This window comes from Cnephaeus nilssonii, assembly GCF_951640355.1.
Source record: "Cnephaeus nilssonii genome assembly, chromosome: 17".
Lineage (NCBI taxonomy): Eukaryota > Metazoa > Chordata > Mammalia > Chiroptera > Vespertilionidae > Cnephaeus > Cnephaeus nilssonii.
Genome location: NC_137088.1, coordinates 2,278,763 through 2,303,476, shown reverse-complemented (window position 1 = coordinate 2,303,476; position 24,714 = coordinate 2,278,763). Strand labels below are relative to the sequence as shown.

General features: G+C 66.4%; 1 protein-coding gene across 1 annotated transcript in view; it reads left to right on the top strand.

Annotated features, from left to right (window-relative positions):
• The window catches only part of CACNA2D2 (calcium voltage-gated channel auxiliary subunit alpha2delta 2), a 107,743-nt gene that overhangs the window by 51,873 nt on the left and 31,156 nt on the right, over positions 1 to 24,714 (top strand). Inside the window, 1 exon segment of the mRNA XM_079794857.1 lies at positions 3,024 to 3,140. Coding sequence (XP_079650983.1) covers positions 3,024 to 3,140 — 117 coding nt within the window.

The following is a 24,714-nucleotide window of genomic DNA, read 5'->3' as shown; positions in this document are numbered from 1 at the left end:
CACGAGGGGAGAGAGGACCCATCCCCCGGGTGGGCCCATCGGCTGGACTGTCTCTCTGGCTCTTCTGAGACACAGGGCTCAGCTCAGGGCCCCCCCCGGGGGCAGGGCAACGAGAGCAGGGCCAGGAGAGTGTTAGCGAGAGGTTTGAGGCACCTGGGCAGGAGGGAGGGGGTCTGTTGCACCCCAGGGGCTCATTTGGGATGGGGAGGCAGGCTTGGCTGGTGGCTGGGCCAGCCCCTGCATTCTAGAACTGTGCCCTCACCTCCCAGCAACGCCTGGCTCCCGAGCCCACCCTTGGCCCAGGGAGGAGTCGGATGGGCAGGGGGAGGTGAAGGGGAGCAGAGGCAGCGTCAGCTGAGGGGCAGCAGGAGGAGTCGCGGGGGCTGGGGACCCAGAGGCCCGCAGGTGCACGCAGGAGGCGCCACGGGAAGGGGGGTCCTTGGGTAAAGGGCCAGGAGAAAGCCTGGCAGTGCAGCCCAGCCCCCAGGGGTAGCTGAGCTGCAGGCCAGGGTGGAGGCGTCAGACCGGGTCCAGCGGGCCCCAGAGCTCTGCTCTTGAACCTGGACCTGGGCCCGGGCATTGGCCGAGGGGCCACGCACACAGGCCCGGTGCTCGGGGAGAGACCGAGGAGGGGGCTGTGGCGTCCCTGTGTCTGGCTCCCGTCGTCACCCCCAGGACACAGGCTGAGGTGTCGGAGACAAGGACAAGATGGCCAGGGAGGGACTGCCCGGCGAGGCCAGGGAGGAGGGGGGCGGGGGCTGCGGGGGTGGAGACCCCGGAGACCGAGGCTGTTGGCCCAGGAATGGAGCCCGGCTTCGGGTCCTCCGAGTGCAGATCTAGCAGGAGCGGGTGGGCGGGAAGGGGGCCGGTTCCTCCTGCCGGGTCCTGGCGCCGTGGACAGTAGCAGCGGCGACCACGGTGCGGCTCCTGCTGCGGGCTGGCTGTGGCGCGTGGCTGCGGTCCTCTCGTTCAGTGGATCGGACAGAGCTCAGGGAGGGGGCACCTCTCGGTGGGTCCCCTGCTTTCCAGCCCTCGTGCCATCCGTTGGGCGGTGGGGGGTGACCCTGCCTCCTGGAGACCCGCTCTCTTGGCGGCTCCCTGGCCCTGCCCGGTCACAGGTCACCGTGCCAGGCTGCGAGGGACACCGGTCCGGTCCCGCGGGGAGGAAACCTGTGCTCCCCGGGGAGTTGCCAGCAGGTCAGCCTCAGGTCTGGGCTGCGCTGCTCTGGATGCCAGGATAGGGGCGCCTGGGAATGACCTTGACCGATAGGGGCACCTGGGAATGACCTTGACCGATAGGGGCACCTGGGAATGACCTTGACGGATAGGGGTGCCTGGGAATGACCTTGACGGGGCATCAGGTGGGAGAGCGGCATCCCGTGCCCGGAGCCGCCAGGCAGCTGCGCCCCCTGCTGGCACAAGTGGGCCGGGTGCGCTGCGCCGAGGCTTCGGCAGTGTGGCGGGGGCTGGGGGTCCGGAAAGGGCTGTTTTTGGTCCCTGAAACCTGGGCGGGAGGGGCAGGGAGCATGGGGACCTGGCTCACACTCACGGCGTGTGTCCTTGATCCGCCCTCGCCCCGTTTCCCAGCCCGCTTCCCCAGCTGTGGGCTCTGGGCTCCAGGCTCCCTGCACTTCCCAGAGGCTCCCGGGCCCTGACCCCTCCTTGACCTCTGCCTCCATGGGGGACCTCTGTCCCGAGGGGCCTGGGGCAGCCTGGCCTGGCGTCCCCTGGAACTCCGCAGCTCCTGGCTCTTTATCCCCACAGGTCGCCCTCGAATCGCCTGCGCTGTGGGAAGGAGCAACTTCCCCACAAATTATTTTGTTCTACGAGAAGGACAAAGAGAAAAGAGCGGCCGGGAGGGACGGGGTGGGGGAGGGGAGTGCGAGCCGCCTTGTGCGGAGCGTTAACCCTTGGGCTGCCAGGCGCTGGTGGGCAGGGCTCTGGAGGCGCCCAGTCCCCCCTCTGCCCGCCCGCCCCGTCAGATGCCCAAGCCTTATCTCCCCTCCCCTCTGTCACTCTCCGACCTTATCTCCTGCCTGCCTGCCTGTCACTGCAGCCTCTCCCGCCGCCTCCTGTCTCCTCCTCCTCACCCCTCTCGGTCTCTCACACCCCTCCTCTGCACAGCCTGTGGCGGGAGCTCGGTCATGGTGGCACGGACCTGCCTGGGTCACCTGGATGGACACCTGGACCCAGTCAGCCTCAGGCGTTTGCAGGGGTGTCCAGTGCATGCACACACACATACCCCCAGGCATCCAGCTACGAACAGAAACGCCCACGGATCTGCTTCTCTAACTCTGTGCGAGCCCCCAGGCTCTGTTTCCCCCCCCCCCCCGCCCCTGCACCCCACCACGCAGCATGGCACAGGTGGATGTGTGCTGAGCCGTAACACACGCTCGCTCACGCAGATTCGGACTGTCAGAGTTACATGCCCATGTGCACGCCCCCCAAGGGGGAAAGAGGGGCAGACTCGCTCCCCCCGTGCCTCTTCTTCCCTGTCCCTGCCCCCACTCTCTGTGCCCCGAATGACAGAGGATCCCCTGGGGGCACCCAGAGCTCCCGCTACAGTTTCTGCAAACGCCCTGGGGCAGCGCCAGCGAAAAGGGGTGCAGCTGCCTGAGCCCGTGTGGAGGGGTGGCGGCGTGGGATGCCCGTGGGGGTGTAGGTGTGTGTACACGCGTGAGCGTGAGGGCATCTTGTGTGGGTGTGTGGTGTGCTATGTGTGCTATTGCCCCCCCCCTTCATGACTCCTCTCCAGCCCACCCTCCCCGTCGCCGCTCTCACCACGCAGCCAGGCAGGGGGTGCTGCTCACGGCCCCTGGGGGAGGAACCCTGAGCTCCAGAGCGCGGCGACAACCACAACCAGGGCCCGCTGCGGCCGGCGCTGTGTCCTTCCTCCAAGTCCAAGAGCGCCCTGGGCCCCTCCCAGACCCCGGCGCTCTGTCTCCGTGACCAGAGCTGGGGGCGGGGGGGCGTGGCATGGGACGGTGGGACACCTGACCTCACCCCGCTCTGCTTCCTCCCAGATCTACAGGGACAACCGGAATCTGTTCGCGGTGCAGGAGAACGAGCCTCGGACGCTGGTGGAGAAGGTGGCCGGGGACATCGAGGGCCTGCTGGCCAGGAAGGTGCAGGCCCTGAAGGTAGGCGCGAGCGTTGGGATGGAGGGCGGACCCGGCGGGGTGGCCCTGCACCTGGGGGCTCCGTCCTCACCTCCCGAGAACCCGCGGCCTCCTGGCGCCCGGAATGCAGGCCGGCCACCGCGGGCAGGGCTGCGGCTGCAGGGACGTGGCAGCGGCGGCGGGAGCGGGGCGGTATGATCTGGGGAAGGCTGCACGCGGGGTGACCTGGGGTCTGGGGACCCGGTGTGGGTATGATGGAGGGGCCCCGGCCGAGTCCGCCTCTGCCTCCTATTGGTTCTCCCCTCGCTCTGCTGTGTCCTAAGTGTCCCGGGGCGAGCACCTGCAGGACGGTGACCTGCCTGTGACGAGGCTGGGCCGCTGGCCCGATGGGGAGGCCGCGTGAGGGGAACCGGAAAGCCGCGCGGAGCAGGCTGTGGCCACGGCGGTCGGTCGGAGCCTCTGCTTGCCCGCGGCTCTGCCTGGTCCCCTGCCTCCCTCTGGGCCTCGGTCTCCCCTCTAGACTCAGAGCGGTTGGGCCTCTCGGCTCCGAGCACAGCGGCTCTGTGAGGTGAGAGAGCCCCCCCCACCCCCGCCACCCGCTGTCCAGAACTGGCCGAGCCCAGGGCAGCAGCCGGGAAGGGCTCCTGGAGCCGCAGGTCACACCGTAAATGAGGGAGGGGTCCGAGCGGCCCCCAGATCAGAGGCACAACTGCAGCCGCCCCGGCCTGTGTCAGAGACCAGTCCAATAAGGAGGAGGGACGTGCAGCCCTGGCCGGTGTTGCTCAGTGGTTAGACCGTTTGGCCTGCGCACTGAAGGGTCATGGGTTCAACTCCTGGTCAAGGGCACCCACATACCTGGTCTGAGCCACAGGTGGGAAGCAACCAATCTATGTGTCTCTCACATCGATGTTTCTCTCTCTCTCACCCTCCCTCCCACTCTCTCTAAAAAAATCAACGGGAAAAAATCCTGGGGTGAGGATTAACACAGAAACGGGGAGGGAGGTAGCGCTGACACAGACACGGGCGGAACTAGGAAACATTAAACTAAGCGAGAGAGCCGGCCACAAAGACCCCCTCGCGTGGGATCCCCTTTCTGCGAACTGCCTGGAGTAGACAAAGCCATGGCCGCAGAGCGCTCATTGGTGGTTGCGGGGCGGGGCGGGGCGTGTCTGCTGATGGGTCCAGGGCTTCTTTTCGGGGTGATGAAAGTGTGCTAAACTCGGTGTGGTCGTGGCCGCGCCGCTCTGAACACGCTAGAAAACCACTTGTGTTGTTTGTGTGGGTGAACTGTGTGGTCTGCGGATCACATACCAATAAAGCTATTGAAACAAACACACACGCCGTGAGCCAGCCCACGGGAGCCATGCCCAGGCTCAGGCCACGTTCAGGGCAAACCCCACCACATCCAGCCCCAGGAGAGAGCCAGGACCCCTTCTCCAGGAGCGGGGTCCCCTGCCTGCCCCTGTGTGACCTGGATCATGGGATAGGGGGGGCCTCCCACCCCCTGCGGACCACAGGACCGGCCCCGAGGAGCAGGCCGGGGGTCAGTGCCCCTCCCACTCCCTCTGCAGCCCAGCCCGCAGCCTGTGCAAGTGGCACTACATGCAGGTGACGCTCAGGGGCGCAACGATAGGGAAGGACGCGCCCTGGTGGGCTGAGTGTCCCACGTCCTTCCCACTTCCCCGAGCGGACCGTGAAACTCGGGGTGCCCTGCAGCAGGTCAGGGTGTGGCAGAGCCCGGACTTGAACCCAGGTCACGAGGACCCTAAGCCAGGCCCCCCCCTGCCCACGTTATCCCCGAGGTGAGCAGGGAGCCCCCAGCCCTCCCTTCCCGGCCCTCCCCTGGCAGGTGAAGTCCCCTGCAGCGCCCCCTGGCGGCTGCCCGTGTCCCGGAGTAAAAGGACGGTCGTCCTCCTCCCTCCTGGGCCTTCATTATGTTTAAATGTGCCTTTCACCAAGGTCTGGCCCTTCCGCCTTTCCCACGTCTGTTTGCAGCCCGGGTGCACGTGGAGGGCGGGGTGTTGGGGGTCTGGGCCCCCCGCAGCCCCACCTCATGGTTCCTCTCTCCCTGGACCCCATCCAGTAGTCCAACACCAATCCTCTTGCCCTGGTCTGGAAGGTGAACATGGGTCCTGCAAAGAGGGAGCTGAGCATCGCAGGACGGGAGGTCGTCGTGTCATCTAATCAGGGACCATCAGTGTTGGTAACGCGCGTCTCCACGCTGCACAGGTGGTTTATGGGCCGCGAGTCGGGCGGGAGGCGGCGGTCGGGGCTTTGCGGCACAGGCAGCCGGCAGCCCCGGGTCTGGGAGACCTGCTGGGGCCTCGGCTCCGGAGACACGAGGGGACCTCTCTAGGAACCCCTGTCCCCGGGAGATGGGTCCTTTGAGCCCGGGCCCGACTGCTGAGTCCCAGGACGGGGAGGGAGATGCCTGCTCCTTACAGCAGGTTGGGAACAGAGTGGGACCCCACCGGGACTCTCTCCTCTCCTCCCCCTGGGGCCTCGGCACCCAGCCCCTCTTTCAGGAAGGTCATCGCTGCGTGGTTGTAGTCCTTCCTCCGTTCACTGAGGGCCTACTGTGTGCGGGCCGGCGCTGGGGTGGAGCTCTCCAGTCCCAGCCCTGGCCTTGGTTGTCCCCTCTGTGAAATGGGGGCATGAGACCATCCCTGCCCCATGCTTCTGGTCCCACGGCTCCAGGAGCCATCATTTCTAAAGGCCACCGTGGGAACAGTGTCCTGAAGGCTGTGCCGCCCTTGGCACCATCCCTGGCACCATCCCTGGCACCTCTGCTGCGTGGATGGGCTCAGAGGAGAGGTGTGGGAGAGGCGCTGGCTTGGATAAGGTGAGGAGTGACCCCAGTGCGGGCATTCCAGGCTCCTGTGGAGGCCAAGGCCGAGGGCGTGGGGCCCAGTGGGCTTGGTCCGTGGAGAAGGGGAGGCCCAGGGCCGGAGCAGGTCTGGGGGCCATCGGTGGTGGTGAGACGTCTGCTCTCGAGGGGGGCTTTCACCTCCAACCTCAGACAAGCCGGGGGCAGTGGAGAGGCCTGGCTGGGCACCCGGGACTGGAGACCAAGGCCCTCCCCCCCACACCCACGTTCCACCTCGGCTCTGCCCGCCGTCCCGGGGCCAGGGCCTCCCAGAGGCTGTGCCCTGGTACCTGTGCCTCCACGCGGCGTTCGGGGCCCGGCTGGCACGCTGGAGCCCTCTGAGGCGCTTTTACCCCGAGATGCCCAGGCCCCAGCCCAGCCCGCTGCGTCAGGCTCTGTGTGTTTCATGCTCCGCAGATGGCTCTGTGTGGGTTCAGAGCCTGGGGCGTTTCCCCCGAAACGGCAGAATGAATTCCTTCCCATGATTACCGGCCTCTGTCTGCGTGCCTGCCACGTGCCCGGCCTGAGATGAGCTGGAACATGCCAGATCGCCCCACACCCTCCCTGCCAGCCACGAGCTACTCCTCTTATTATTCCCATTCTACATTTGAGGACACTGGGCCCCAGACTGTTAAGCCATTGGCCAGGTCTCCCAGCAAAGGCAGGCGTGAGATCCGGGCAGCTGGGCTCCAGCCCCCACCCACTACCCTCCCCCCTCCTCTGCCCTCCTCTGTGCTACCACCAGGGGCCACGTGGCACTGGCTGTCCACGGGGAGATGGGGTTCTGGCCTCTTCTGTGATGACCTCGTGACCTTGGGCCCGTCCCTGCCCCCGCAGCTCCTTCCTTGGTCTCCCAGTTCCAGGAACCATCCATGGAGACAAGGCGCTGAGCACCCCCTCCCTGCGCACCCCCACAAGGCCCCGGTGGACGGGACACGGGGTGCTGCTGCGGCCCCGGTACTGGGGGCTCCAGTGGGCCGTGTTCCCACCGTCAGCGGCCTCTCCAGGGAGCGAGCATCATTTAAAGAGTAAAATTAAAAACCCTTCCGCACGCAGCCGCCCTGCTTTTGCCGCTAATGGCCACTTAACCCAATTAAACGGATGCTCTGTTGGCAGCGTGACCGGGTCTGTTCAGGAACTGGCTCTGGGCTGGGTGCTCAGAGGAGCGGGAGTGAGCCAGGGGCCAGGGCTGGGGGCAGACGGTGCCCATCAGGAAGGAGAGTCTGCCCGCCCCCCAACCCCTCGCCGCGCTCTCTGTCCCAGGCTGCACCTCGCAGGTGTCTCAGCGTTGGTATGACTGGCATTGGAGCAGGTCTGTCTGTGTGCGGCCGCTCGGTGCCCGGTAGGATGCAGGCAGCATCCCACTAGGTGCCAGCAGTATGCCACGCCCCCGGGTGTAACAGCCAAAAATGTCTCCAAATATTGCCAGCTGTCCCCTGCGGGCAGTGCCCCCACCTCGTTGAGAACCACTGGTCTAATGGGCGGAGAGGGGCGGACAGGCCGGGTGGCCCCAGCAGGAGGAAGGTCCCTTCAGTCCGAGGGGCAGTAGTGAGCTCAGGGCTGCCTGGAGGCGGCAGCAAGGATTTGAGGGGGAAAGCTCGGCATTGAGGCAGCTGGCGGCCACCGATGCCTTCTGACGGGGGTTGGACGAGCAGATGGCGAGGACAAGAGCCATGGTGTCACCCAGCAGGAGCCTCTTAAACGTTAGCCGGGGCTGCGGCTCTGGGTTCTCGCTGAGAGGCACAGCAACGGTGGGCAGACAGGCAGGGGATTCTGCGGCTGTGCCAGCGGCCTCCGCCCACCCGCCTCCGGGCAATTAAAAGGTGTGTGGGTGGGGCTGGCAGTGGCTGCTGCCGCCCCCCATTCCCAACATTAAGAGATCTTGACCTTCCACTTTCCCGCTCGAGACAGGAGGCGCGCACGTGGCACCAATTAGGCGCGTGTGCGGGCGCCGAGGGCCGGCAGCCTTCTCTCCCTGATTGCGTGTTTTTTCAGCTAATTATCTCCCCTCACCCAGACACTGCCCCTCCTGGCGAGGTGCCCCCGCCCCAGGGACAGGGAGGGGGAGCGGGGATTGGGGAATGGGCCCTGTGAGCGCCTGTGGTGTGGGACCCTGGACCACCCCTGCAGGGAGAGGCCAGCAAGTGAGCCAGGAGGGACTTGGGGGGGCGAGTGCTCAGGAGAAACCCCAGCACGAGGTGCTAGAGCGACCCCCCCAGATCGGGGTCGGAGGGAGCTAGCTCCTTGGAGGAGGTGGCCGCGTGCGTGCAGGGAGGGAGGGGAACTCCATCCACTCCCCACACCCGCGGGAGCCGTGGGCAGACAGGCTGCTCCGCCACTGGGGACGTGAGTGTGGGACGGCCTCCCGGCGGGCCAGAGCCAGGGACCCCTGCGGGCCTCCGGGCTGAGCTGGGGCAGGGAGCTGGCGTCCTGGGAAGGAAGAGGGAGACGGGGCAGGTGGGTGTGTTGTGTTTGGGGGCGTGGCTAGTGGGGGCCCAGGTGTGTGGGCGTGCCTAGATCTGATGTGAAGTGTGGCTAGGGCAGGTGGGTGGGCCGAAGGATCCTCAGAAGAAACACATGATTCCCTCCTCTTCCCCCACCTGCCTGAGCTAGTGGTGGTCAGAGGGGCCTGGCGCTCTCTGGGGGCCTCAGGAAAGGGGGGGCCTGGCGAGGGGCCTGGCGCTCTCTGGGGGCCTCAGGAAAGGGCGGGGCCTGGCTCTGTTCTGGGGGCCTCAGGAAAGGGGGGCCTGGCTCTGTCTGGGGGCCTCAGGAAAGGGGGGGGCCTGGCTCTGTCTGGGGGCCTCAGGAAAGGCGGGGTGTGGGTCGGGGGCGGGTCTCCTCCTGGCTCCTCCTCCCAGGTGCCGGGGGGCCCAGGAGGGGTCCGAGGCGCTGTGGTGGCTCCTGAGCTCCCACCGGCCAAAGGAAGGGGTCTGGGGGGCCTCGGGGTCCAATGTCCCTGAGGCCCACAGAGCCTGGTGGGTCAGCCCTCCACCCCACCCTCACCCTACTGCGTTCTCCCCAGTGGCTGAAGGTCAGGGGGGAGGGTCAGGCCGGAAGCTCCGCGCCCCTGCTTGCCCTGACAGCATCGCCCACCTCCTGGGGGACGGGCACCTTGGCTGAAGTGCCCCAGGCCCAGGCCTCACCCCAAGACGGGGCCTCTGAGCCTGCTGCCTGTGGTTCTGCTCGGGGATGCCAGGTGCCTGCCCTGGCAGTGCCCCTCAGTCCCAGCACACCTCCCACCGCCGGCCCCGCCCTCGTGTGGACCCAGTCTGCAGGCGCCGGGAGGCAGGATCTCGCTTGGCACGAGGAAACAGGCTCGGACGGACGAGGCCAGCCCAGCCCCTGCCTGGCTGAGACGGCCAGGGCGCCCTGCTCACCCGGTTCAGGGGCCTGTGTGCCCGCCCCTCCCAGGTCGCCCAGAAACCCGGAGGAAGCAGGGCCTGCTGGCTGGGACAGAGGGAGCCAGGGTGGCGTCTGCCAGGGGAGGGCAGCGCCCCAGGGAGGCCCCCGGGCAGGACCTCAGGACGCCACTGGGGTCCCTGGAGAGGGTGGCGGGCTGAAGAGGGCGGCAGATGCAGCTGGGAGCCCTGGGCCTGCACCCCGCCCTGCGCGGGGGGGGGGGCGGGGGGGGGGGCGGGGCGGCGGGATCTAGGATATGGGCGAGGGGGTCAGCCAGTGGAGGAGCGAGCGCTGAGCCCGGAGGAGACAGAGGAGCCTCTGGACCCCACTCCCCAGAGAAGCGTGCGCTGAGGGAGGCTGTCTCCTCCCCGGGGTCCTCCCAGCAGAGGGGGCAGGTGCCACAGGAACAGACCAGCCTAATTTAGGATCCGAGAAGTGAGAGATTTAATTGAATCTTAATAGCGTCTGGCCCTTTGTTCTGAAATCCTCGCGCGTGAGGGCTGGGGGAGGTGGGGTGGTATCTGAGGTAGGGCGAGCAGGTGGCCTGGCTCGTCCCTGTCCTCCAGGACCCCGGACGTCAAGGAGACAGGCCAGCAAGCCGTGGGGTCCCGCTGTGCAGAGCAGGCGACAACGGGGGCGAGTCTAAGACGCCGGCCTGGAGGAGGTGGGGTCTGAGCCAGCCTTCCTCGGGAGGCGCAGGGACAGGAGGAAGGCACCCGCCTGAGCCTAGGAGCGGGGGTGAGCGGAGTGACTCGGATGTTGTGGGCCGCGGAGGGACCCCCCGCAGGTGCGGCCTGTAGGTCACTGTGTCCCCGCGTGGGAGAGGGATGGAGAGGGGACAGAGGCCGAGGGCAGGGCTCACGCCTGCGATCCGGGGCCGTAGCTGCACCTGTCAGCCTGGCGCCTCCCTCCTGCAGGCAGCCCCGGGGCAGCCAGTCGCCCTTCTCCCCCCATTTCTGTGGCTTAAAATACACAGCAAACGAGGCCTCCGCTGTGGCAGCCGCACTTGGGGAGCAGTGAGCCCCCGGGGCTGGTGGGAGGGCACCGGGCATAGCCCCAGCCTGGGGGCGGGGCGGGGCGGCCGGGCAATGAGAAGGCAGCCCACACCGGGGGGCGGGGCGGGGCGGCCGGGCAATGAGAAGGCAGCCCACACTGGGGGGCGGGGCGGGGCGGGGCGGGGCGGGGCGGCCGGGCAATGAGAAGGCAGCCCACACCGGGGGGGCGGGGGCGGGGCGGGGCGGGGAGGCCGGGCAATGAGAAGGCAGCCCACACCGGGGGGCGGGGCGGGGCGGCCGGGCAATGAGAAGGCAGCCCACACTGGGGGGCGGGGCGGGGCGGGGCGGGGCGGGGCGGCCGGGCAATGAGAAGGCAGCCCACACCGGGGGGCGGGGGCGGGGCGGGGCGGGGAGGCCGGGCAATGAGAAGGCAGCCCACACCGGGGGGCGGGGCGGGGGGCGGGGGCGGCCGGGCAATGAGAAGGCAGCCCACACCGGGGGGCGGGGCGGGGCGGGGGCGGCCGGGCAATGAGAAGGCAGCCCACACCGGGGGGCGGGGCGGGGCGGGGGCGGCCGGGCAATGAGAAGGCAGCCCACACCGGGGGGCGGGGCGGGGCGGGGGCGGCCGGGCAATGAGAAGGCAGCCCACACCGGGGGGCGGGGCGGGGCGGGGCGGCCGGGCAATGAGAAGGCAGCCCACACCGGGGGGCGGGGCGGGGCGGGGCGGCCGGGCAATGAGAAGGCAGCCCACACCGGGGGGCGGCCGGCCCCGGGCGCTGCGCTCGCCCAGGCGGGCCTGGCTCATCACGGGCAGCAGGTGCCCAGGTGCCTGTCCCGCCTTCAGACTGTCTCCTGGCCCTGCACCAGGTGAGCGGGTGCAGGGGGCGGGGCCAGATCGGCGGGGAGCGCAGTCCGCTCAAGGTGACAGGGATGTGACCCACGCCACAGGTGGAGCCAGGGTGGGAGCCGTGGATCGTGACCAGGCCGGGGGGTGGGGGTGATGGAGGGGCTTGCCTGCTGGCCTGGCTCTGCCGACGCTGTTCCTTGGAGTCTGACATCCCGCCTCGGACCACAGTCCTCCGGGGCTGACCTTGTGCTGCCCCCGAAAGGACCTCTGGCCGTGCCTGAGTCCCCTCCGGAAGGCGCACCAGGGCACAGGGTGCCGGGGACCAGGCTCGGAGGAAGAAGATGCCAGGAATTGGGGGCTCACCCACGGCTGTGCCGCACCCTCACTCTGCCCCGGGCCTCAGTTTCCCTTCCTGTGCAGTAGGAACACAGATAGCCTCACCCATCTGTCATCAGAGCTTGTGCCCAGGCCTCGGAGACCCCGATGCAGGAAGGGATGCTCGTGGGGTATCACCGGGGATGGGCCCCGTGGACACGACTGAGCCCCTCAAGCCCCGCCCAGCGTGTGGGCCAGCCCTGGGCTGTGAGGACCTCACGCCAGCCAGCCCCTCTCTGGGTACCTCGCCGGGTCCGTCCCCAGCTCCCACCCCCGGGCCACGCTGTCTGGCTGGGGACGCGTCCTGCCTCGCGGCCCAGGCGGCGGCGGGCGTGTTGGGAGGCCGGTCACGCCGGGCCTTTGTGAGCCTCCTGTGTTTGCCCACTCCGCTCGGCGAATGGGAATCGCGTTGTGTTTGCTGTGTCAACACCAGCTGGAGCCCAGTTACGGCGATAGCGGAGGTGCCAGGCCCCAGCCGCCCGCCGCCCGGGTCGGGCAGCTCCATCCTGGGACCCCCCCACCCCACCCCCGTCCACCCACAGGACCGCCAGGCCGGGCTGGGCAGCTGTCTGGAACCAGCAAGGGCAGCCCCCAGCAGGGAGCTGACTCAGGAGGGTCCGCACCGTCCCCACTCGGCCCCGCTCAGGAACTTTCGGGCAGACGCGGCCTTCGGGCCTTTGAGGGCTAAGCTTGGGGGCTTCCCCACCCGCAGGCAGAACCCCTTTGACTCCCCGGTCCCAGCCCCGGCCCTCCCCTCCCGTGTTCGCAGTCATCGAGTCCAGCAGTCCCAGGAGCGGAGGCCCGAGTGGTCAGGCAGATGGCCAGACAGGCAGCGAGACGGGGTCAGAACTCCAGGGGGGACTCGCGGGGGCCTGAGCAGGCAAGCTGACATCCGGTGTGAGCTGTGCAGGCATGGGCTGGGGGCGGCTGGCGGGGGGAGCCAGCCCTGGGAGGGACACACAGGCAGCTTTCGGCTGGTGGCTGGAGGCTGGATTGAGGGATGGCTTCGCAGACGGACGGGAACAGAGGCCCCGAGCCTGGAGGGAACCAGGTCCCCGCCTTTAGCCCAGGCTGTCCCGCGGCTTGGGGACCAGAGCAGCTGGCCGCATGGCCGGGCCTCTAATCCCGTTTGCTTCTGGAATGAGACTCCCCCCCCCCCCCCCACTTCATCGGGAGGTTTTCCAGAAATGAGCCTGGGAGGGTGACTCACCCAGGAGGCAGAGGCCTCGGGGCCCGGACCAGGCAACTGGGTCAAGACACAGAAGGCCAGCTCTGGCTGGTGTGGCTTCATGGTTAGTGTTGGCCTGCGCACTGAAGGGTCACGGGTTCGATTCCCAGTCGAGGGCACATACCTGGGTTGTAGGCTCAATCCCTGCCCTCCCATCTCCCCCTTCCCACCCCCCAGCGCCCACCCCCAGTCAGGCTTGTTCAGGAAGCAACCAATCGATGTTTCTCTCTCTCTCTCCCTCTCTCTCTCTCTCTTTCTCCCCCCCCTCCCTCCCTCCCTCCCTCCCTTCCACTCTCTAAAAACCAATGGAAAAAATACCCTCGGGTGAGGATTAACAAAAAAATTAAAAAAGGCAGATGGCCAGGTATGGTCTCAGCTCCAGCCCTGATACCTCAGCTGCGCGGCCTAGCCTGGCGGTGTCCTTTCTCTGAGTCTCAGTTTCTCTGTCTGTAAAGTGGGGCCGTAAGCATTCACCTGGCAGGAGTGCCGGATTGCCGAGAGGCCGTCTGAGCTGAGACTCGGTCGCTCGTAGACACGCATGTGCCCGGGGTTATCGCTGCTGCAAGGCGGGGGCTTGGGAAGGTCCCTGGCACTGACCTCACTTTGGGGTTTCACGGGAACGGGCCCCAGGGACCAGGAAGCGTGGAGGCTGAGGCGGGAGGGGAGGAGCGTGCCTCCCAGGGGGCAGGGAAGAGCGTTCTGAGAAAGGGAACAGCATGGAGGGAGCCTGGCGGGGGGGGGGGGGGGGGGGGGAGAATCAGGCAGAGTCCAGTGTGGCTGCCGGAGGAGAGCGGGGAGGGGAGCAGGGTCAGGCCCTCCGAGTTCTGGATTGGGGTGTGGAGTTTTACTCCAGCCCACGGGAATCGGGGTGCAGAGTGGAGGCCATCGCGGTTGTCAGGAGGGCACGGGGAGGGGAGGGAGAGAGGCTCGGGATGGCTCAGTTGCAGCGGCTCAGGGAGGGGAGTCCTGGGCAAGTCGGTGCAGAGCAGGAGCGGGGAGTCCGGGACAGGCTGCGGAGTAAGAGGGGGAGCCCCCAGGAACCGACTGGGATTGTCTCGCAGGAGGGACCCGGGTGACTGGGGTGCAGCAGTGGGAGCCTGCAGCCGCGGCGGGGATGGGGGGGCGGCCTGCTCCCCAGACCCATCAGTCCCAGTACAAGCTGAGCGTCAGTCGCACCTCCCAGCCCAGAGCCCTGAGGGCCTGAAGCCCTTCTGAGCTTGTATTTCAGGTCCTCGACTTGGGGCCCCGGGGGCCACAGGGCCTGCTGGGGGCTGCTTTTAGACTGCGCTTTGGGGTCCCACCTTCCTCTGCACCCAGAGTGCCACGGGCCGAAGGGTTGGGGAGTGGGGCGCCATGAAGTGGGAGGCAGCACCCTGGCTGATGTGCCCGACCCCGGCCAGGTGGAGGGCCCGTCCCCGGCCAGCAGATAAGTGCCCGTCATTGAAACAGAAATGGCGTGTCTGTGCTCAGCCACTGGGCGTAGTGACAGCCCCGTTAGCGGCATGGCCACGGCTCCCACAAGCGCGAGGCCCAACCCCGACACAAGCTCCTGGCGGGGGGTGGGGGGGTGGGGAGTGGGGGGCGGGGGGGACGGGGGTGTGAACACGTGAGAGCGGGTGTTCTTCCCTGTCCTGGGCCATGTGCACGTACCCGTGGGGGTGTCCGGACGTGAGGGTGACCTTGTGTACCTGCACACGCCTGCTCCTTAGCTGAGGCCCTGGCTCCCACGCGGCCCAGGACTGAGCTGTGGGCCCCGCTGAGCGAGAGGCCGCCGCCCCACCGGCCATGGCGCCGGCTCCGCGTCTCAGCCTGACACGGCCTTTCCCCGGCACCGTGAGCACGCCAGGCCTCCTCTGTCGAATATTCTCCTGCTAATCTCATCTCCCTGTGTGACTGCCATGCAATTAGCTCATTTTGCAAAATACTGCATCTGTCATATTTCCCCTCAGTTTTCCCTTTTCCCAGGAAAGGGTGGGAGGGGTGGAGTGGAGGGAGATTCTGGGCATGGGACCACCTCAGGGGTCTGCTCTGGCCCCACCCCCGGCACACGGGCCTCCCCCGTGACCCATACATGCACACATCCCAGGCCCAGGGTCTCCTGAGCAGGGGGCGGTCGGAGGGCAGGGCCTGAGGGTGTCAGGAGGAAGGGATGGTGCCGACCTGCCCAGCCCTGCCCCAGGAGCACCTCCGCACACCTGCGAATACCCCGGGACTTAGGCCCACGCCGGGCTCAGACTAGTGAGCAGGCCAGTGGCATTGCCCATGGGCGCATGTGCATGGCAGGCGGGCTGGGTGAGCAGGCAGGGTGCTGGGGGCCTCTGCTCGGCCCAGGTGGGCCGTGCAGGATGGGCCGAGCCTGAAGCCAGGTGTGCAGCGAACACCCGGGTAACGGGAACCCCGCGACCTTCATTGTATCTGCCAACGTCCACCCATTGGACAGGCCTCATAGTGGGTGTGCTGCCCTCCCACCCCGCCCCTCACACAGGGCCTGGTCCAGCAGTAAGGGGGGCAGTGGACTGTGGACAGGGCACATGTGGAGCCCCCAATGGGTCACATGTGGCCTTGGCCTTGACCCTGACCAAGCATGACAGCGGCAGCCACAGGGCACCAGCCTCCTCCTCCTCCCTGGGAGCAGGAGGTGGGGCCGGGCGGAGGGAGCCACGCGGCTGAGCACCCTGCCCCCCCCACCCATTGCCCGGATGGGAAAGTAGAGGCTGCCAGGCCCCATCTGCACAGAGAGCCTCCAGAGGCTCAGACCTGCAGCCGGGGACCCCGCTGGGAGGATGGGGCTCAGAGCCGTCAGCAGCGCCCCCTTCTTTCCCCAACCCCCCGCGCGGCCCTCACTGTCTCCCCCCGCCTTCTCTTCTTCAACTCCCTGGAGATGTGAATTCTCTCCGACTCTGAATTAGAAACGCTCTCCTTCCTCCCCGGAGGTGTGCTTCCCGGTGTTCTTCCTCCCAGAAGGAGGGGGAGGAGGAAGGGGCCAGCGGGCAGGAGTGGAGGTCAGGCCTTCCTGGGTCTCCATGGGGCACCCAGAGGAAGCAGGGGCCTGGCTGCCCCCTTCCCCCCCCATCCCCCGCGCTGTGTCACCCTCCTGGCTTTCGTGGCTCTGCGGGGGGCGGGGAGGGCATTTCTGAGGCCACCAGCGTGCGGGCTCTCCCCAACCGCTCACGGGACCACAGCACGTGCCCCTCGTTGCCGGCAGGAAGGCCCCGTGTTCCTGGGAGAGGGCTGTCGGCTGCCGCAGCCTCGGGGTCACCCCCGCAGCCCGCCGGTCTCGGGCGGGGAGTGTCCCTCAGGGTCACTGACCAGGGGGGATGCAGCCCAGGTTGTGTCAATGGGCCTCAAGGTCACCCGCTGGGTCCCAGTGCCTCTCACATGTAGAGTTCCCAGCTCGGCTCAGGGACACCGGGTCAGGGGCCGGCTCCAAGGCCAGGGTCCCAGGGACACAGCGCCCCCTGCAGCCCAGGGTTGGAATTGCAGGCCGAGGGGCGGCTTTGGGGGAAGAGCCCACCTGGGCTGGGTTCCCTCATTCCGTGGAGCCTCAGTGGACCACCCGGTGATGACCGGGCCGCTGACCACAGCCCGTGGTTGTGAAGATGGGAGCCCCTCCCAGGCCCCTCTGCTGGGGCACAGCGGGCGCCCCGCGGGCACGCACAGCAGCAGGGCGGATGGCCGCCTTCCCCCTCCGCCGTCACTGACAGAGCCCCTTCATTCCTAAACGAAGTGATTTTGTTCATCTGAGGGAGGGATCGCCACTCGGCCCGGAACAGCTTGTGGGCTCCGGGACCCCGCGCCGCAGCCTGGCGCTGACTGGAAGGGGCTGTGTTCGATTTAAATGTGAATTGAATGAGGAGAAAAATGTTTCTCTTGGCAATTCCATAGGAGCGCGCTCTCCTGACAGATGTTGGCGTTTATTACCCCATCGGCCGGCATTTCGTGGAGCAGAATTGCTAATTATTTCCGAGGCCGGGCCGCAGCGCGGAGGGGAGGGTGGCGGCGGGCGGCTTCGGGCAGCATCTGCCGACAGAAGGGCGCGGGGACCGCGGCCCAGCCCGCTGCACCTCGTCCCAGGGTCGGGGGGCCTTTGGGTTTTGCTGCGTGGAGTGGCCTGGAGGAGGCAGGGAGCCTGCTCTTGCCAGCGCAGCCTTGACCTTGAGTGAGGACTCGGGAAGGTCACCTGGGTCTTGGATGCGGGTCCCGGGCCTCTGAGTGGCGGCAGGGAAACGGCTCCAGGGGCGGGGGGGGGGGGGGGGGGGGGTCCCGGCCGTGTGAGGACCAGCCCCAGGCAGGGCGCGCTTGCTCGGCCCGGGGCTGCGTGTCTTCCTAACCGTGGGCTCTGCGGGCGCGTGGGGGTTGACGTGACCTTGTGCTGTGTTTGTGGGTCTACCTGGCATGACTGCGCGTGTCTACAAGAACTGCTCGGGCCTTCGGGGTCCGGCTCGGATTCATGTCCGTCCTGGGCCTCAGAAATGGGGGACCAGGCTGCCCAGGGCGCACACAGCCATGGTGGGGGTGCCCCACGTTTCAAAGGGCACCATGGAGAATGGACTGTGGAGTGGGTTCCTGGGGGGCGTGTGGCCCTGGCAGCCAGACCCCTGTCCTTTCGGTCGACCCGGCGCAGGGGCCTCCACCTCACCTGGGGCACCTCGGAGCCGGAGCCGGGAGCCAGCATTCCTTCAGGACGGGGCGAAGGCCCCGCCTCCACACCGCCCAGGCCCGACTCCAGGTCAATGACGCTGAGGGACAATGCCTCCTGCTGGGCCCCCTGAGACCCAGGGCCCCCCGCCCCCCGCTGTCCCCTCCTCACCCCACTCTCTGTCCTGAGCCGAGACACGTGCTGGATACCCTGACTGTCCCGCCCTGGCCAGCTCAGGATGCAGCTCCTCACGCCCCCATGCTTGGGTATTCCCCCACCCTTACACTTCTCCACCCCCACCAGCTCCCAGCCACGCAACGCTCAGCTCCCTAGTTTCACACAAAGGCAGTGGCAGCATCTGGGCAGGATGATATGACCCTAATCAGCTCCGATCCCCGGGGTCCGGCTCCAGGATCCAGGCTGAGACCAGCGGAGCGCGGGCAAGGAGGGTGCCCCCAGGGCCTGGCCAGGGGAGGCGGCGTCTCAGGCCACAGAAGCTGAGCCCCGGAAGATGGCCTGGAGCCCTGTGGCCTGGCAGCCATCCTAATGGGGAGGGGGTGCCCAGCGCCCCCAGGCTGAGGTCCTGCAGGCTGAGGTCCTGCAGGCGCCTCTGACTGACCAAGTACCCTCTCTCTCCTCTGGGTAGAACTCCACCGTGACATCCGTCCATTAAATAGGGCATGTTCAGAAGAGAAAATTGCTACTATTTTCCCCCTTTTACTTCACTGTCATCAAAAATTGATCCCGTATTGCATCCTTATTTCAAAGAGTGAGCTAAAAAAGTAAAGTAAAATCCCCACTCCTCGGAGCAGCAGCTGCATCAAGCTTCCCACTCCTCCCACCCCCACCCCCACCCCCACCCCCACCCCCACCCCCCCAAAAAATGAAAGAAAAACGTGGCCATTGGAGGGAGGGTGCAACTGCCGGCCCTTCCGGGGCTGTTGGATGTGGCCAGGCCCTTGGGGAGCGAGGAGGGCGGGGCGCGTGTGCGGGCAGGAGGGGATCTGGATCTGGTGAAATGTGGGAGGAAGTGGGGTAATTGGGGAGGTTAATTTGGATCTAAATGGAGCGATTCGTTATCTCAATAAGAAGCGTCTCGTTTTCCAGGGAGACGGCTGTGCCTGCCAGATGCCGGCCTGCCCATTGGCTGGTGACGGCTCAGAGCAGGGCCCTGCCGCCGCCCTCAGTCCGTCTAGCCTCACAGAGCAGCGGAGGGGTCGGGGAGGCGAAGACGGGGGTACAGGAAGGGGGAAACTGAGGCTGGGGAGAGCAGCTGGCTTGACACCCCACAGAGCACTGCGGCCTTCCTGGCCCCCGTCCAGTGTTCCTGGACCCACGGGAGAGGCGCAGTGGGGTGGGGTGAGGGGTACAGTTTAATTTGATTTGCTCCCCAGGTCATTCAGCAAAGTGTTGGGAAGCTCTTCAGGGCGTAACACATAGACTATGAACCAGAGGATGAGACAAAAGAGCCAGGGTCAGCCGCCTCAGGGCCAGGTCCGGTTGAGTCTCCAGGTTGACCCTGAGCCTCCTGGTGGCCAAAGGAAAAAGGGAAAACTCGTGCTCTGTGCTCTCATCGTAGGAGATGAGACATGACTGGGAACAGGGTCTGGGAGCTGGCACTTGGTTCCGGTTCTGAGAACGTCCCTCCTCCCAGGCCTCAGACCCCCCGCTGGTCTCCGCCGGGGGTGACAGGCAGGAGCGGCAGCAGCACTGGGATCACTGGTCACACGGGTGCGGCCAATGCAAGTCCCAGGGCTGCAGGCCTGGGCTCGGCAGCTGGACAGACCGAGGTGTGGGCCCCGCTGCCTCCTCCTGCCAGGTCTGCCGCCTTGGGGTGCTCAGCTCCGTGTTCTGAGCCTCCTTCCGGAACGTGGACAGCAGCCCCAGCCTCGCCCCCATGGCTGTGTTGCTCACATGTGGACTGTGGACCCCCTGAGTGATACCTGCATCTGAAGGCTCCTGTGGGCAGCTGGGGGGCGGGGGGACCCGTGCACAGATGTCCTCGGTCCGAGTGCGGATGTAGCTGGCTCTGGCTGTGCCGTGGCTGCGGGTGGGTGGGGGTGAGCATGGAGGCGAGTGGAGCCCCACCCTGCACTGTGAGTGGGGCCGGGACTGATTCATCGGGCGTCCCTGCGGGCAGCACAGGTCGAGAGCATGTTTGTCGAGAGAAGAGGGGCCCTGGCCGGTTTGGCTCAGGGGTTAGAGTTATCCCTTGCACCGAAGGGTCACGGGTACAATTCCCGGTCAAGGGCATGTACTTCAGTGGCAGGTTCGATCTCCGGCCCTGGTGGGGGCACATGCAGGAAGCAGCCAGTCAATGTGTCTCTCTCATATTGATGTCCCTCTTTCTCTCTCCCCGTCCCACTCTCTCAAAAAAAAAAAAAATTAATGGAAAGAATACCCTCGGGTGAGGATTTTTTAAAAAGAAGAAGAAAGAAGAGGGCCCTGGGTCACCCTTCATGGACTCCGTCCTCTGGTGTGATTGGGCGGATAACACACAACAAAGGGGTGACCTGCAGAGGGGCGGGCTGGGAGGGGGCTGAGCCGTGGACAAGTTGGGGGCTCGTGTGAGGAGGGGACCACCAGGCGGAAATTGTGGCCACTAGGCCAGGCCTGCGTGGCGGGTGGTAGGGGCTGCGGGTCCAGGAGCGCCCCACACCCACCACAGCGGGGAGCAGCCTGCCCCCCCCTGGGCCTGGGGAGGTGAGTTCAGGACACGGAGGTGAGGACCCACCTCCCATGTGGAGTGCAGCGGAGCACGTGTTAGCAAGCATGTACATGCACACATGTGATCCCATGCTCACATGTTCTCATACATGGTGCTTTCTCATGGCCACAATGTATTCTCGTGCTCGTGTGTATACATGAGTACGCACTCAAATGAGAATGCACACGCACCCGCCTTCTCTAACGCCAAGCCCTCCACCCCAGGACTGCTTACCCCCGGCCGAGCACAGGTGGGAGGGGGAGCTGGCTGGGTGACCTCTTCTGGCCCCTCTCCTGCCTCCTCTGGCCGCAGCCTGCGCTCCAGGAAAGGGGCAGGAACTCCAAGGTCACCTAGGGTGACAAGTGCAAGGTCATTCAGTAAAGCGGAGGCTTAGCTCAGGCCCACCCAGGCCTCCTGCCCCTGTGTCCTTCTCCCAACCCCTTGGTGTCCCCCGTCCCATGCTCTCTGCTCCACAGCCAGCCAGTGGCCCCCTTCCTCCTCAGAACGGGCTCCTGATCACAGCGGGGCCCAGGGACACCCCGCCTGCCCTCAGAGAGCTGTGACCACAAACTGAGGAGCCACCTGAACCTCAGCGTCCCCATCTGCAAAGGGGATGGGGGTGGGGCTGCCTTGTAGGGGCCGCTCTAGGGACTAATGGACAGGGCTGGGCATGAGGAAGGCTCAGCGGGGTGGCCTGTGGCAGCAGGTCTGTGTGACCAGGGCTGGTGCCGGGTTCCACAATGCCCTGTCCCATGAGCACGTTGCCCAAAGCCCCACGCGGGCACCTGGCCGAGGGTGTCTCGGGAAAGGCCTGGCCTTCTTTGCGGTGTGCTCTTCAGGCAGCCCCGGGCCCACACCCCGACCCCTGGGTGGCCTCTGACTCGCCCACGTGGCCAGCACGCCAGGGTTCCGTTTTCTCACGGACGCAGCCGTCTCCCTGGGGGTGCCATTTCCCGTTTCACCGGGAGGAAAACCGAGGCCAGTAGAGCCAACAGCACCAGTCAGGACAGGTCCGAGTCCTCTGCGCGTCCATCCAGAAGGTTCTCTCCCACCCAAAGCCGGCCCAGGGGCCTCAGCAGCTAGGATTCAGGGGTCCCTTCCCCGGGGGACTCAGGGCCCCTCCCCGGGAGATGGCCCTGTAGAGAACAGACTCCCGGTCCCTCGTCCCGGGGGAGAGGGTCAGAGATGGAGGTGGAGGGGCGCGTGCTACGCGGCTGCGGCCCCACCCTCCCCCGCTGGCGCCAAGGCTCTGCGGCCGCAGCGAGGCATCTGGGAGGCCCGGGTGGGCCCTGCCTGTCGTGGAGCAGCCGTGCAGCGTGGGGTGGGCCCGGGCCCAGGCAGGAGCCAGGCCGCCTCCGCCCGCCCGCCCGCCCTCCTCTCCTGGGCAGCAGCGAGCAGAGGCCATTAGCGCCTGGCCGCCGGGGTCCCACCGCTCTGACAGACGCCTGAACCCTGTCACCAAGGCTCCCGCTGACCCGCGGCCGCCTCGACTCCACGTAATAACCAAGTATCCAGGCTGATTGCGGCCGCAGGACGCAGCCAGGATTCAGAGCGGCTTTTACCCGGGGCGTGCCCACGGGCAGCGGCTTCGCCCACCTCACCCCCCCACCCACCCACCCCCACCCCCCATCCTCAGGCCTTTGTCTGCCTGTCGCCCGGCCCAGGCCCCCAGCTTCGAGTCTGGGCCAGACAGTGCCCCGCTTCGTGTCCGGGCTGGTGTCCATGCCGCTGCCACCGAATCCCGGGGCAGCGATGGGTGGAGCCCCCGGCATCCACGCCCAGCAGAGAGACGGCCGAGCGGAACCATCGGCTCCCACTCCCGCTCTGAGTGACTGTGGGGAGCCCCGCCTCCTCCTGGTTCAGCCCCGTCTCAGCCTCGGCGTCCTGGGCAGCGGAACGGGAATGGCTATCAGGGCCCCATGGGGCTCAGGAGTGAACCGTGATGTCCGTGGGAGAGGCTCGGCCACGCTGCCACGCATTGTCCCTCCCAATGTCTGCCGTTTTCCCCACGCAGGAGCCTCATTTTAGAGATGCAGTGATCAAGGTTCAGAGAGGGGCAAGCATCAGTCACCCATGTCACACACACAGCTCCTGGCTGTGCCCCAGGGGGCGCGGTGGCCGCTGATCGGGGAGTAAGCTAAGCCCCACCCTCCCAGGGGCTCTGCCAGAGTGGGTGAGCACCCCTACCCTCTGCTGACCTTGAGGGCTTCCTTCCCCAGACACACGGTTGCAAGCACAGTGTCCTGGCCAGATTGGGTGTCGAATATGAGGTCTCCGTGTGTGGGCTCCCCGCCTTCTGACGATGCTGGAGGGGGCGGGCAGAGAACGGTAAAGAGCGAGTGGTCTCCACCGGTTCATCAGACTTTCCTCGGAGAGGCAGGGGTGACGGGGCTGCCAGTGACGGCAGTGACCATGAGGAGACGCAAGGTGCTGGCACAGGTGTCACGGGGCGGGAGTGATGGGGATAGTGGGGAAGGTGGTGGGGGGGTGGAGGTGATGTTGATAATGAGCTGGTGGTGGATAGTCATGGTTGAGGCGACAGCAATGGTGTTGGTGACTGTGATGATGAGGATGAAGGATCGGTGGTGATGGTGCTGAGGGTACCACTGGGGATAACAGTGGCAATGGTGATGAGAATAACTTTGGCAGTGATGCTGGGAATGATGCTGGCAATGATGAGGGAGATGTTGGCAGCGGGGATGGTGGTGGAGATGGAGTGATGTTGGCAGCGGGGATGGGGGTGGAGGTGGAGTGATGTTGGCAGCAGGGATGGGGGTGGAGGTGGAGTGGTGATGGGGGTGGAGGTGGAGTGGGGATGGGAATGTTGGTGGCAGTCATGGGAATGTTGATGGTGGTTGGGGGTCAGTGATGGCGATGGGGGTAGTGGTGATGGGGGTGGAGGTGGAGTGGGGATGGGAATGTTGGTGGCGGTCATGGGAATGTTGATGGTGGTTGGGGGTCAGTGATGGCGATGGGGGTAGTGGTGATGGGGGTGGAGGTGAAGTGGGAATGGGAATATTGGTGGCGGTCATGGGAATGTTGATGACGGTTGGGGGTCAGTGATGGCGATGGGGGTAGTGGGGATGGGGGTGGAGGTGGAGTGGGGATGGGAATGTTGGTGGCGGTCATGGGAATGTTGATGACGGTTGGGGGTCAGTGATGGCGATGGAGGTAGTGGTGATGGTGGCGTGGGAGTAACATTCTGGTGCTGGTGGGGGCCATGGTGACAGTGGTGTTGGGGTGATAGGGGGGCAGGACTCCCTGTGCAGGGAACCTCACGGGGCAGTCCACCAGGCAGCGGTCCCACACGTGGGCCGTGCCCTCACTGGAGGCAGGACTCAGTGGGGTTTGCTTTATTTTTTTTTTTAACCTCCAGTGAGCACAGCCTTCTGGGTAATGAGATGCAAATTGACAGGAAAGACAATGAGCCAGCCTGCGGCCGGTGGGGCAGCTCTTAGAGTCAGGCTGATTGCCTCCGTGCCAATTGACATGGCATTAGCTGTGCCCGTCTCCTCCAGCGAGCTTGTGCACTTCATCAGAGGTCACCTGATGGTCGCTTTCAACAAGAGGTGGTGACCTATAATCCAGGCCAGGGCCAGGGCAGGGCCACTCTGCCCCTGACCTGATCTGGGCTCCAGGGTGTGGCCCCAAGGAGTCTGCGCCTGTGGGGAAGGCCCATGGATGGGCTGAGGGGTGGGGGACATGAGTCAGCCGGGGCTACGGACAGGCCTGGGCTCAGGGTCCGGGCTCAGGGTCCGGGCTCAGGGTCCGTGCTCGGCAGGCCCAGGAGGCCTGCATAGCCATCACAATGCTTCCTTCCGAGCATGTGTTGCAAAGGCGGCAAACGGGTCTCCGGCAGAGGGAGGCCTGGCCCGGGCCTGGGATGCCTCCGTACAGGCCCAGGCTCTGCCCCTAACTGGCACGATCGCCTGGGTGGTCCCTCCAGGTCTGGGCTCCCCCACGGGGCAGCGGGGCCCCGGCCTCATGGTTTCCGCGGTCTTCAAGCCGGGCCCTGCCTGCTGTGCATCAGTGAGAGTGGCCGGGGCCAGTTCTCCGTGTCACGCTCACACGTGGCATCCTCTGGGCAGGCCTGCCCTGTCACTGTCCCCGTCACCCAAGGCTACCCCGGGAGCCCTGCCTGGAGTGGGACCCAGAGGGGCCTAGACCCGTGGTCGGCAAACTGCGGCTCGCGAGCCACATGCGGCTCTTTGGCCCCTTGAGTGTGGCTCTTCCACAAAATACCACGGCCTGGGCGAGTCTATGTTGAAGAAGTGGCGTTAGAAGACGTTTAAGTTTAGAAAATTTGGCTCTCAGAAGAAATTTCAATCGTTGTCCTGTTGGTATTTGGCTCTGTTGGCGAATGAGTTTGCCGGCCACTGGCCCAGACAGTACAGAACCCAGGTGGATGCCCAGACCAAGCCTCCCGCTCTGTCCATGGTGCTGAAAGTCTGGGCCCAACCTGCCCTGGGGTCCCTGCTGCCAGTGCTCCCTGACCCCTGCACCCGTCACCCAGTGCTCCCTGACCCCTGCACCCGTCAC